The sequence below is a fragment of the Pelodiscus sinensis genome, chromosome 14, assembly GCF_052426305.1.
Source record: "Pelodiscus sinensis isolate ZL-2025 chromosome 14, ASM5242630v1, whole genome shotgun sequence".
NCBI classification, from domain to species: domain Eukaryota; kingdom Metazoa; phylum Chordata; order Testudines; family Trionychidae; genus Pelodiscus; species Pelodiscus sinensis.
The window spans coordinates 34,837,218-34,849,466 of NC_143065.1; the positions used below are offsets into that span (position 1 = coordinate 34,837,218).

General features: G+C 42.5%; 1 protein-coding gene across 6 annotated transcripts in view; it reads left to right on the forward strand.

The window, feature by feature from the left end:
- MCTP2 (multiple C2 and transmembrane domain containing 2) overlaps nucleotides 1–12,249 on the forward strand; it is a 184,733-nt gene that overhangs the window by 79,979 nt on the left and 92,505 nt on the right. For all 6 annotated transcript variants that reach the window (XM_014575411.4, XM_075897001.2, XM_014575410.4 and 3 more), the window contains 2 exons: nucleotides 1,216–1,380; nucleotides 3,346–3,476. In XM_014575411.4, coding sequence (XP_014430897.3) covers nucleotides 1,216–1,380; nucleotides 3,346–3,476 — 296 coding nt within the window. The remainder of the gene's footprint in view (nucleotides 1–1,215; nucleotides 1,381–3,345; nucleotides 3,477–12,249) is intronic.

The following is a 12,249-nucleotide window of genomic DNA, read 5'->3' on the forward strand; positions in this document are numbered from 1 at the left end:
CTTTATAGACTAACTGAAGTGTAGGAGCATAAGCTTTCGTGGGCAAAGACCCACTTCGTCAGATGCATGTAGTGGAGATTTCCAGAGGCAGGTATAAATATGCAGGCCAGAATCAGGCTGGAGATGACGAGGTGGATCCAATCAGGGAGGATGAGACCCACTTCTAGTAGCTGATCTGGAGGTGTGAATTCCAAGAGAGGAGAAGCTGCTTTTGTAAACAAAGACTGTGAATGGCTCGCTAACTACAAAAGCAGCTTCTCCTCTCTTGGAATTCACACCTCCAGATCAGCTACTAGAAGTGGGTCTCATCCTCCCTGATTGGATCCACCTCGTCATCTCCAGCCTGATTCTGGCCTGCATATTTATACCTGCCTCTGGAAATCTCCACTACATGCATCTGACGAAGTGGGTCTTTGCCCACGAAAGCTTATGCTCCAACACTTCAGTTAATCTATAAGGTGCCACAGGACTCCTCACCACTTTTGCAGATTCAGACTAACACGGCTACCCCTCTGATACATTTCATAGTTGGTTTTTAAAGTTAATACGTCCTGTTTTCATGCAATTAGTGAAAGATCCTCCTAAATTTTGGACTCACTGGTTTGTCACAAATGAAGCACAGATACATGGCATGTTAAAAATTGTTGCATGGCAATTTAAATGTGGCATATGTTACCCTGAGAAGAAAGAGGTAGCCTTAAATTTCCAGTTTTTTCTGCCCCAAAATAAAGGCCCCTTTAGTCATTTCCACTGCCAATAAAATATGACCAATGTTCTACTGTTAGGTACCACTGCATGATGAAGTGTGTGTGTATATATATATATGGTGTAGGTACCGTATAACCACCAGATAACAGTAATCATGTTTCAGCGGGCATCAGTATTTTTGAGCCAAAAGCCCGAATTCTGATAACAAGAAATACTAAAGATAAGCCAGCAAAGTGCTATAGGCTCATAACAGGTGAAGAGAATAGTCTGGTGGTTTGAATCAGTAAACCCATGCTCAGTTCCCATCCTTACCAAATTTCCTGTGTGATCATTGGGCAGATCATATAGTGTCTGTCAGCTCACCATCTATATATTAAAAAAAGGGATAACACTAATTCTCCACCTCCAGAGGTAATATGAGGCTACACTAGAGGTTGTGGCACTTGGAATATAAGTGCTTCAGAGATGTATCTAATGGTATCTTCATGAAGTCAACTTGTTTTTCAGACAAGTTTTACACGAAATATGCGACTGTCTGATTCCATGCGAAGGAACGAGCTATGGAATGGGATTGTGACTATCACTTTATTAGAAGGGAAGAATATCCCAGGAAGGGGCATGACACAGATTTTTGTCTTGTTGAAACTAGGAGATCAAAAATATAAGAGTAAGGTAAGTGTTGACAATTGCTATAAGTGTGCAAGTTGGGCAAATAAAAGATGTTTTGTTTTTGTTTTTTTTTCTTTACACCACTGAGACTCTTTATTCAGTGGAATGATTCCTGATTTATAGAAGTGTAAGTGAGATCAAAATCAGGTTCAGGGAGTTTAGATTTTTTTATGAACCTTTTCCTCATATGTACATTTATCTGCAGAATGGGAAATAGCGAATACGTTGTGTGTTTATATATGTAAAATACACGCTTCACAGTGATGGATATGCAGCACTAATATATAATGAAACCATATTCATGCATAACACATGGTTTTGTTCTCTGCCAATACAGAAGTCATTTTGTAATGTTCAGTGCGCTATAGAGGACAGACTCTAAAAATCTGTGCCTTGACTCTTTAAAAACGTTCATTGGCTTTTAAGGACTATTCATATTTAATATTTAAAAAAAAAACTGTGAAATTTCCAGTGTTGCTGTCCAGAGCTTGTTCTACATTGTGCTCTTCCTAGAGCAGGGCCAGAATTAATGTTTACTTGCATCCTGTGCAGTTCCCCTGTAGTCCATAGTTTGAATGGAGTTCCATTGGGCTTTACCCTTTCATTCTAAAACTGGGGGAAACACAGTTAAAAACAAAACCCTCTTAATGCAAACAGATGAGCTAGATATGCTAGACAGGATCTGATAATTCTAAAAAGAAGTTCTGGTGAGCTTACTACAGAGTGTCCACAAAACGTGGTCATCTTGTGATTGTCGTTAATATAATTCTAACCAAAGGGGAACAGCACATGACCCTGTTTCATTTAAAAAATAGTTTAAAAAAAATAACAAACAGCTCTCTTAATCTTTATAGTTAAGATGCCTTCTTTCCATCTAGGATGCACTTTTATGTTTATCTCTAACATCCTAATAAATATTAAAATTGAAAATGATTCACATCCTTTTATGGGGATTGTTCCACTTACCCTTATTCAATCACACAACAGACAACAAAGGATAAACACTAGCAGTGGTGCAGCTAATCCAGTATCCTGTCTCTTGTAATGGCCAGTGCACATATAGAAGGTCTGCTGGTGTACTTCCAATATAATCTAATCTATTGTGTATCACAAGCAATTAAGGTTCTTATCCTGCATACACTCATGTTCCTGTGTAAATTTCTGCATGTGAATAGTCTCACTGAACTCAAAGGAACTATTTGCATGCATAAAGGGGTGGGTGGGTGTGTGTGTGTGTGAAGGTGCATCTACCCAGCGGCGCTAGCTCAAAATAAGCTATGCGATTGGAGCTACACAAATTGTGTAGTTTATTTCAAACTTATTTGAGAGACCACTGTTCTGACAAGTCCCTTAATTCTTGTGGAACCGTACCGGGATATTGGAATAGCAAGTCCGTTATTTCGATAGCACGCCTGTTATTTTGAAATGCAGTTAAGACACAGAAAACGCTATTCCGGGATACCAGAAGTATCCTGACAGAGCGTGGCTGTCTAGATGAACCCTAAGGGTTTACAAGAGCATATCCTAACTGCATATTCCCATCTTTCTAAGGTCCCTGTGTATTTACATAAAAGAATGAAAACCTGGGACCTGATTCTGATCTCATTTAAACCTGTTGAATCTCACTGACTTCCAAGGGCTTGCGTCTGATTTATTCAATAGAAGTGACATTGAACTAGTCCTGTGGTCTATTTCAACTGGACATGGTGGTTCTACTTCCTTATATGAGCATTTCTCCTGCCACACATTCACATCCATGCTTTTCTATTTATCATTATGGGGAAGAAAATACCTTTAAGAGAAATGCAAATCTGCATGACAGATTGCAGACCTCAACTGTGGATTCTCCTCTTGGTATCTGATGCCCCACCTTCAGGCCTTATCCTTGTAGATGAAATTGATGTATACATAACTGTGGAAATAAGTGTCATTTGAGAAAAGTAAACATTATAACTGCATGTTTTCTAGACACTGTGTAAGAGTGCAAATCCTCAGTGGAGGGAACAGTTTGATTTTCACTACTTCCCTGACAGGAAGGATATGTTGGACATTGAGATTTGGGGAAAGGATAACAAAAAGCATGAGGAGCTTTTGGAAATGTAAGTTTTTAAAATGTGGATAATGATGTGTTCTTTTTTTTTTTTTTTAATTAAATGTGAACCATTTAACCTGCACTATTCAGTCCAGAGTAGCATTATACTTTGGTTTACATTATTCCCGCAGCACACAGACAGTGCTGTGAGGAGTGCAATATAAATATGTACGGCTACGTCTAGATTGCATCCCTTTTTCGTAAAAGGGATGCAAATTAGACGTATCGCAATTGCTAATGAAACGGGGATTTAAATCTCCCCCGCTTCATTAGCATATAAATGGCTGCTGCTTTTATTCGGCACGGAGCTTCGCCGGAAAAAAGCGCCAGTCTAGACGCTGATCTTGCGGAAAATAAAGCCTTTTCCGAAAGATCCCTTATCCCTCTCTGAAACAAGGGATCTTTCAGAAAAGGCTTTATTTTCCGCAAGATCAGCATCTAGACTGGCACTTTTTTCCGGCAAATCTCCATGCCAAAAAAAAGCGGCAGCCATTTTTATGTTAATGAAGCGGGGGAGATTTAAATCCCCGCTTCATTAGCAATTGCGATACGTCTAATTTGCATCCCTTTTACGAAAAAGGGATGTAGTCTAGACATAGCCTACATGTATTGTGTTCTAACATAACATGCTGGTTATTTGAGCAGAGCTTGTGACTCGCATAACTACCCAATTTCATTCTGTTTCACAAATTCTTGTAGTTTGATCTGGTGAGTCATCTAATCTATTCTGTGGACAATATAGGATTTTCCTACAGGTTATTCCCTAATTTTTCTTTCCAGTTTTTTGCTTTACATTTCACAAGTGAGGGGCTTGTATCATCTTTGCTGGTGAGATTTTTTTTTTCTTTTCTTTTAAGGGTTAGTATTGGAGCTTTTTATGTTTGTTATAGGAAAGTGTGTGTTGTAGCTCTTTGTCCTCACCTTCCCCTCCCTCAAGTCCAGACCTGTTTGAATTAGACTAGAAGTCTTTGGTAACCCTGATCATAAAACTCCTTCTTATTGCCTTCTCCTTTGTTAGACTTTGTAATGTCACTACTTAGTCCCTCATGCTGAGATTGGATATTCACAAGTAGATTCATGCCGAGCTTTATGCAGCTACAAGTGTCCATCTGTGTCGACCCAATCTCAGGATCAGTGACTTAGAGCAGTGGTGTGCAACCCATGGACCTTCCTGGGGGAGGGTCGCAGCTCTTGGATCCAGCCGGCCGCTTTCCTGGCTTCCCGGCTCAGCGCCCGACGTACATGCGGCGGGGATGGAGGAGTGGCAGGAGACAGTGGCCAGACAATTAAAGGGGCCACTTCCTTTTTTTTTTTCCCTCAACCAAATTTGGTGGCCCTCATGGGGATCGCAGATGAAAAAAGGTTGCGCACCACTGACTTAGTAATAGATTGCGGCAGATGTTGCTGACATTGGATGACTTAATCTGCCTTCTCTAAACACACACAGATCATCCAGCATTTGAAAGCTACTTTAAGAGGAGGTCTGATGTAGAGCTGTCACAAGGGGCCATTATCCTAGAAACAGAGATAAACAAGGACACCATCAACATGTTAAAATGGCCACTTTGAAATATTTGTATTTGTGAGTTTAATGATGGCAAAGCATGACAACAATCGGCTAAAGGTTAAAACAATCTAATACCTATTTACAGGTGTCACTGACATGTCACAGCACTGGTGTTGTGTCTACTCTACCTCATTACCATTGTATCTTTCATCACTATGATCTCTGTTTGGAGATTGTGGTAACCCACACACTCTTTTGCATTCTGTGCAGGGAAGATTGTGTTGAAAACTAAGTTGGTTGTGCAGTGACTTCCCCTGGTGCATTCACAAAAGGTCTTGTAGAAGCTTAGATACCACTGGGCCCTTGACAAACCTGGAAAAGTATTTCATCATCCACATTTTTCTATCCATGTTGCAGCGGTGAACCAGTATCTGGCTTCCCTATGTTCAAAGACATCCAAAGCTTCTTTAAAATGCTTTTCTGATGTGCTTATCAAAACTATTCTCATATGGCGAGAGTTTGACCAGCGACTTGTTCTTTTTAGTGGCTAGTTTGAGGCACAAATCTAGCCACTTCTCTTTGGTCATTCAGCTCTGCTACCAACTTCATTGCTGCACAAATTGTCGCTTGCCTGTCACTTTCTCCCATTTGGCAAGATCTTTGAAGTGATAAGCTCTATTGGTTATGACAATATTTACAGATTATTTTCCACCAATAGTGAATAGGGATGACAGTCACATCCTCTTATTTTGTGGACAGCAGGAAATATGTTGCAGAGTCAGGGGTGAGTACATCAAAAAATGCACGTACAGGCCTGAAGCAACCCTTACCAGTTGTGCTGATAAGATGTGGATTGAAATACAGGTTGAACCTCCTAAATATGGGATTCTCAGGACCACGGATGTCGCTGGATCAACAAGCCCCAGTGCCTGGAAGTGCAAACCCTATCCCCAGGGAGCCCCGGTCTGGTTGAGGAGGAGCAGGGCCCTGGCGGCTGGAAGCTCCATCCCCAGGGAGCCTTGGCCAGGCTGGATGGCAGCAGGACTGGTGAGCCCCATCCCACAGGATCCCCAGCTCAGTGGGGGAAGAAGCGGGGCCACAGTGGCTGGCGAGCCCTTTTCCCATGGAGCCCTGGCTGAGGTCCGGCAGCAATGGGACCAGTGAACCCTGTCCTTGGGGATTCCTGGTTGGACAGAGGAGAAGCGGGGCTGCGGTGGTTGGCGAGCCCCGTTTTTGAGGAGCCCTGACTTGGCAGGGCAGCAGCGGGACTGGTGAGTGGCAAAAGCAGGGCAGCTGGCAAGCCCTGTCCCCAGGGATCCTCGGTCAGGCGGGGGAGAAGTGGGGCCACGGCAGCTAGGGAGCTCCCAATAGGCTGGAGCCCAAGTCCAACCCCTGCAGGCTGGAGCCCGATGTCAGTGGGGCCGTAGCGGAGCCAACCACAGGGAGGGGGAACGTCTTGGCAGGCCCGTGGCAGGGCAGAGGACCTCCCCTTATCTGACAAATTCCTTCATTTAGGATGTCAGGTCCTGAGGGTGCTGAACAAGGGAGGTCCAACCTGTAGGCACCTTTCTCTGTGTTCCATTTCTGGAAATAGGTCAACTGATACAGATGTTTTGGTCCTTGCTATTGACTAAAATAGTAGGGTTCCTTTGACACTGCCCCCCTCCCCCCCCCCCAGGAACACTGAAGCCATATTGCAGAAGCATCCATGTGTCATCTTCTTCTTGAGTATAGTTCAAGCCTTGGGCTCCTATAACGCCTCTGCCAGTGATGAACTTTGCTATGTCATCACTTGAAAAGCCTCCAGGAAGAAGGATGTTTGCATCCATTGTGCTGCTACACTCTTAGGTGCATTTTGAACATTTCTTCACAGTGAAATCTGAGAAGCGGCTGCTTGCTGGATGCCATTTTCAGACACTTTTTTCCATTGGAGACACAGGGCATTCACCAATCACCTGGTGTTTCTTGCATCCAACCTTAGAACCTGACTGGCACTATCTTTCTACAGTTTCACAGAGTTACTGTTATCATACCTGTCAAAGACTTCAGTTACAGAAATAGCTGTGCTAAATCCACTAGGGTGCGTTTACACAGCAACTTTATTTCGGAATAACGTCCATTATTCGGAAATAACTTTGCAAGTGTCTATACAGCAATTCCATTATTTCAAAATAATATCGAAATAACGGGCAGCTTATCCAGATTCTGTAAACTTCATTCCACAAGAAATAGCATCTCTTCTGATACAGCTATTTCAGAATAGCAGTAGTGTGGACGCTCCACTGCTGCTATTTTGAAATAGTTCCTCCCCCTCGGCCATTCAAAGTAATTACTCCCCAAAGCTACCTGCGAGCTCTAAATCGAGGTAGCACTTCTGTGTTAGGGAAGCCCACCTTGGACTAGCTCCAAGGCTTCCCTGTAGTGTGAACATGCTACTTCGAAAATTTATTTTGGAATATGGAATAGCTTATTCCGAAAGAAGTATGCAGCGTAGATGTAGCCTTAAGGATTAGCCTCTTATATTCAGCAGCCAGTTCACTGTATGTAAACGTATCTCTAGCCATCATTTGTATGGCAGCTGTGGTATCTCTGATGTACACTGTGGTTTCTTAGTTGCATGCTATTAGCTCATGGACTCTTTCACATTGAACTTCCAGCTGATGCCCTAATTCAGCTTTCTCTGTTCTTCTCATTGTTCCATCATCATGGAAGAAGGACATAGACACACGTCCTATTGGATGACTATGAACCACTGAAACGTCATTTCTGCATCTGTGGAAAACAATTTCTGGACTGATCGTCCTTTCCTTTCCAGACTTAAATTTGGTGGTCTTGGGCATGTTAGCAAATATTTTGATGTCTGATTTCTTGACTGGGTTGAAGAAGCCATATACTGCATCCGGATCCAGGATACCTCTCCTAATCAACACTGCACAATACACAGACTTTTTGCTACATGTTAAATGGATTTACCATTTCTGGAAAAAATACTCACATGAAACCAATGAAAATTTGTAATAGTGTCCTTGGGTAGCTTTGAGCTATAAACACCATTTTAAGGCATTGAAATTAATTAATGCCATTAATTAAAATGATAATAACCAGCATTCCCTGTAAGCTGCATGGCCGCACAACTTTAGAGGTGATGAACCAGCCCCGCCCAGTCAGAGGCTCAGGACTTGGTGCATGGAGCTGATTGACTGGGCAGGACCGATTAATCACCTGTGAAGCTGTGCTACTGCGCAGCTTACAGGGAACACTGGCAATAACTATAGTCATAGTCCTGTTGCAGTATTTTGGGAACTGTGCAGAAAATTATTTTCTTGTTTTGGGTACCATTGTATCACCTGACCTAGGTGCTTATGTCACTACTTGACAGTTTCACATCATACATACATAAAGTAAGCTTTTAAATGATGTGTGTGTCATTTGGTACCTTAAATTAAAGAATATGGCCCTTTTGGAGAGCTACTGTACATTTTGTTCTTTGGGCCAGGGGCCCTGGCTTTAATTGCATTGAATTTAGCATGCTTTAGGGGTACTCATTGGAGAATAACTAGTAGGAATAGTTTATTGCTTCATTTATTCAAATAATTTGAAACTCTTCACCAACCGAAATGATGCCCTCTGGCCACACACATATTTGTGGCTTCCTAGAACAGGAAATGCTTTCTGCTGAATATATTTCTTATCACATGGACAAATGTTTACAGAAGAATCTGTTTTTCTTTTGCAAGGAATATGTGCTCATTACTCTTGATTTTTCTGTACTAGTTAGGCCACGAATATTGGTATGTTTCCTATCTGGCCTAGTCCCCTTAATGTTCAAAGGATTCCTCTCCTCTTGGTTTTCTTTTAGCATACAAGGGAAAAAGACCCAAGTAATTTTTTCAGCAGGTGAAGCTCACTATTTGTTGAGGCATGAATTCCTCAGTGAAATGATTTTTCAAAACAATAGCTTTAGAAAATATTTCTGCATTAGAAGAAATGCATATGTATGATCTAAAGGTTTTGTTGGATATTTTTCACTATTTACAGAGTGTGTGGGGGGGACTTTTGTCTTTCCAAGTGAAGGGAAATACTCTCCATAGAAACGCAATGTAGAGACAATAGGAATCTACAGTTGAGAGTCTAGAAGGGGGATTCCAAGTATAGATCAGCACTCTTTCAGGAAGTGTAATGCCAGTGTTTGTTCACACCGTATAGGAAAACCTGGCACTCCGTAAATAATGTGTGTTTTGTGAAGAGTTCATCTACAGTTCTTATATAAAAACCAGTGCTGAAAAATATAGCATTTTAAGCTTGCCATGTTGATTTGTCTCAATTAGTCACTTGCCATTCTGTGTTCTTCATGCTCTTGTATCTTTATCCATAATTAAGAAAAAAAACTATGGATAAATTCTACCCTGGGTTGTGCCTGTGTAACCTCCCTTGTCTCCAAATTCTGTTCTCCCCACTGTGCAACCCAGATATCTCCAGTGAAACAGCACAGTTGTGAGCAAGGGCAGAATCTGGCTTTTCCGCTGGGACTTTGTTAACCATGCTGTTGCCAATGAGGGAGCCAGAATAGAATCCCCTTTGCTCTTTCAAACCCATTTTGGCTGTGAGGTGCTAGTTGGATCTAAAAAAAATAAAATGTCCTTTAACACTGAAGCACCCCACTCCTAATAGAACATGTGGTGAAATCCTGAACCCACAGATTTCAACGCATATACTGTATACAGTGAGGTGGAAACTGTATGCGAAGTGTTGTAGCGCTCATCTGCCACACTGAACCCAGAGGGGGCTGTCTTCAGTGGTGGGTGAAATGATTCTTCTAGTTAGACTGCTAGTTACATTGTTGAGTGTTTTTGTAGCCATTGGGATAAAAGGCAAACTGTAAGCAGAAGATGACTTTGATGGGTTAATAAATGAAGCTGTTCAAGTTTGCAGAATCTGTCTAGGCTGAATGAAATTGCTTATGCCAAATTCGAAGAGAATGTTTCTGCATTAAGGAATGCGCTTTGAGAGAGAGAGACTGTAAAATGTTGATTTTACACAAATTTAGTTCTAGAAATAGAGTTTAGGAAAATTGCTAGACTTAAGGAAAGATCATTATAAGCCATTAAATAAGAGAGTAGGGATGCCTCTGGCAAGTACCAGTCGTATCTCTGCACAAAGAAACAATCCAATTATACAGCAGTGCAGTAGGTACTGAGTTGTAAGGCTGTTAAAGCTGGACCGAAACCTTGGATTTGAGCTCTACCAAACTATAGGAAGAGTTCAGAAACAAAATACCTGTCTTTAGAACAGTGGTTCCCAAACTTTTCAGCATCACGCTCCCTTTTTGATTTTTGAAAAATCCTCATGGTGCGCCCCCTCCATCCCCGCAAAACTTGAGCCCAACAAAAATAAAAGGAACTGACTGGGACAGCAAAACTTGATGGGGAGGGGAGCTTGGTTGCCTCGTGCCCCCCCCCCCCCCCCCGGAATTTCTTCATGCCCCCCAGTTTGGGAACCCATGCTTTAGAGTGAGAGACTGCAAAACTTGCCTCCAAACACTCCTGGCCTTTGTGGTGTTTGAGATCCCTATCCAAATATTAAGGCTCATCTTTTAGTCATATTTTCTTTTACTCATGAGATTATGGAGTATAAGCTAGTCAAGTTCTGAGATGCCTGCAGTATAAAATATTAATGTAAATTGTGGTGGTGATGAGTAAGAGGTGAAGATCAGTCACGGTGAGTAAAAATCAGATGTCTGCCAATTATATTAAATCACAAATGAGCATGGAACTCAAGAGGCAAAGGGGGCAAAGAACTGAATGACACAGAAGTATTCAGACTACAAAAGTTCCGAGGGGTGATTCTTCGAAACCTGTCACAGTATATTACAGCCAGAAGATGACCCGGTGATGGGTTTCAAACTCCCAGCTTGTGGGCCAATCTCTAGGTGCAATTGAGCAATCCAGCCCGGGACTGTCTTCACTGCCCCCAAAACCACACCCCTTCTTGTCATCTCTCCCTCCACTTCCCCTCATAGTACTCGGTCCCCTGAACACACCACTTTAGGGATCACTGAGGGTCTGGTGCCGTGCAGTGGCAGCAGTTGCAGCCCTCGGTGCTGTGGAGAAGTGGAGTGCACTGGATGTGTGCGCTAGCTCTGCTTTCCAATGGCTCCTTTGCCACGGGGAGTGTGTGGGGCGGAGAGGGCACGAATGCTTCCCATGCCCCTCTGATGACCCCCAGAGTTGTGTGCTTGGGGTAATGAGGTATCTGGGGGAGAGGCAGGAGGATGGTGGCCCTGCAATGGACATTCCTGCCCACCCCCCAGCATTCTGGATCAGATGGCACAATCGCTCCCACACACGGAAGTTTGAGATCTCTGGTTGGTAGAGAGAAATGGGATGCATGCATAGAATGTAGCTGGTATCATGAGCTTTTGTGGGCACAACCTACTTCTTCAGAGCTTGCTATACCTATACCATCTCCATGTTTTGTTAGTCGTTAAGGTGCTGCTAGACTATTTGTTGTGTTAGAAGTTTTTCCAGTTACAGACTAACTCGGCTACCTCTCTGAAGCTTTTGTATATAATGCGTAGCATTGGGGGGTGTGTGTGTGTGGGGGGGGGGGAATGTGATTTTTGTGATGGCAACGTACCAGGGATTGAACCAGTGACTTCCAGAGCTAAACAAGTGAATTTCTATAGCTGAAATTAAAGCAATAGCTGAGGGAATGAGGCATGCAGGGAGTGCTGCAGCACCCTGACTTGAAGTAGTTTCTATTATATGCAAAGTTTCCAGTTTGAGTACAACAGCTGTCAGCACCCCTCATATAAAAATTGCTCTCACCCCTGATTAAAGCTGGAGTTCATAACACACTCAATCTGTGTGGGTAGGGAACAGAGAGGGGATGAGTAACACATGCTGATTAGTAGGTTACATCCGTATTTCTGCCGAACATGGACAGGTGTAGTAACTCAGGGGGAGACAGATTCAACAGTACATTTTAGACAGGTGATTAGATCCAAGTGCTGAACTAAGAACTGGGGAAATGTAAATCGAGGAAAAGAGACCAGTAAAAAAATGTTTGCCACTACACAGGAATGTTATATTAGGGACTTTGCTGAAGGGGGATCTCCTAAAAGCATAATCTAAATTTGTAGATTTAGTAGCTTGCTCTCAGTTTGATCTGACTGTGAGCAAGCAATTGAATTACCTAGTATTACTCATATGATGCTTCTTCCCAGGATTTTATGATGCTGCCCAACATGGTAGTATCTGAACTCCTTCCATGT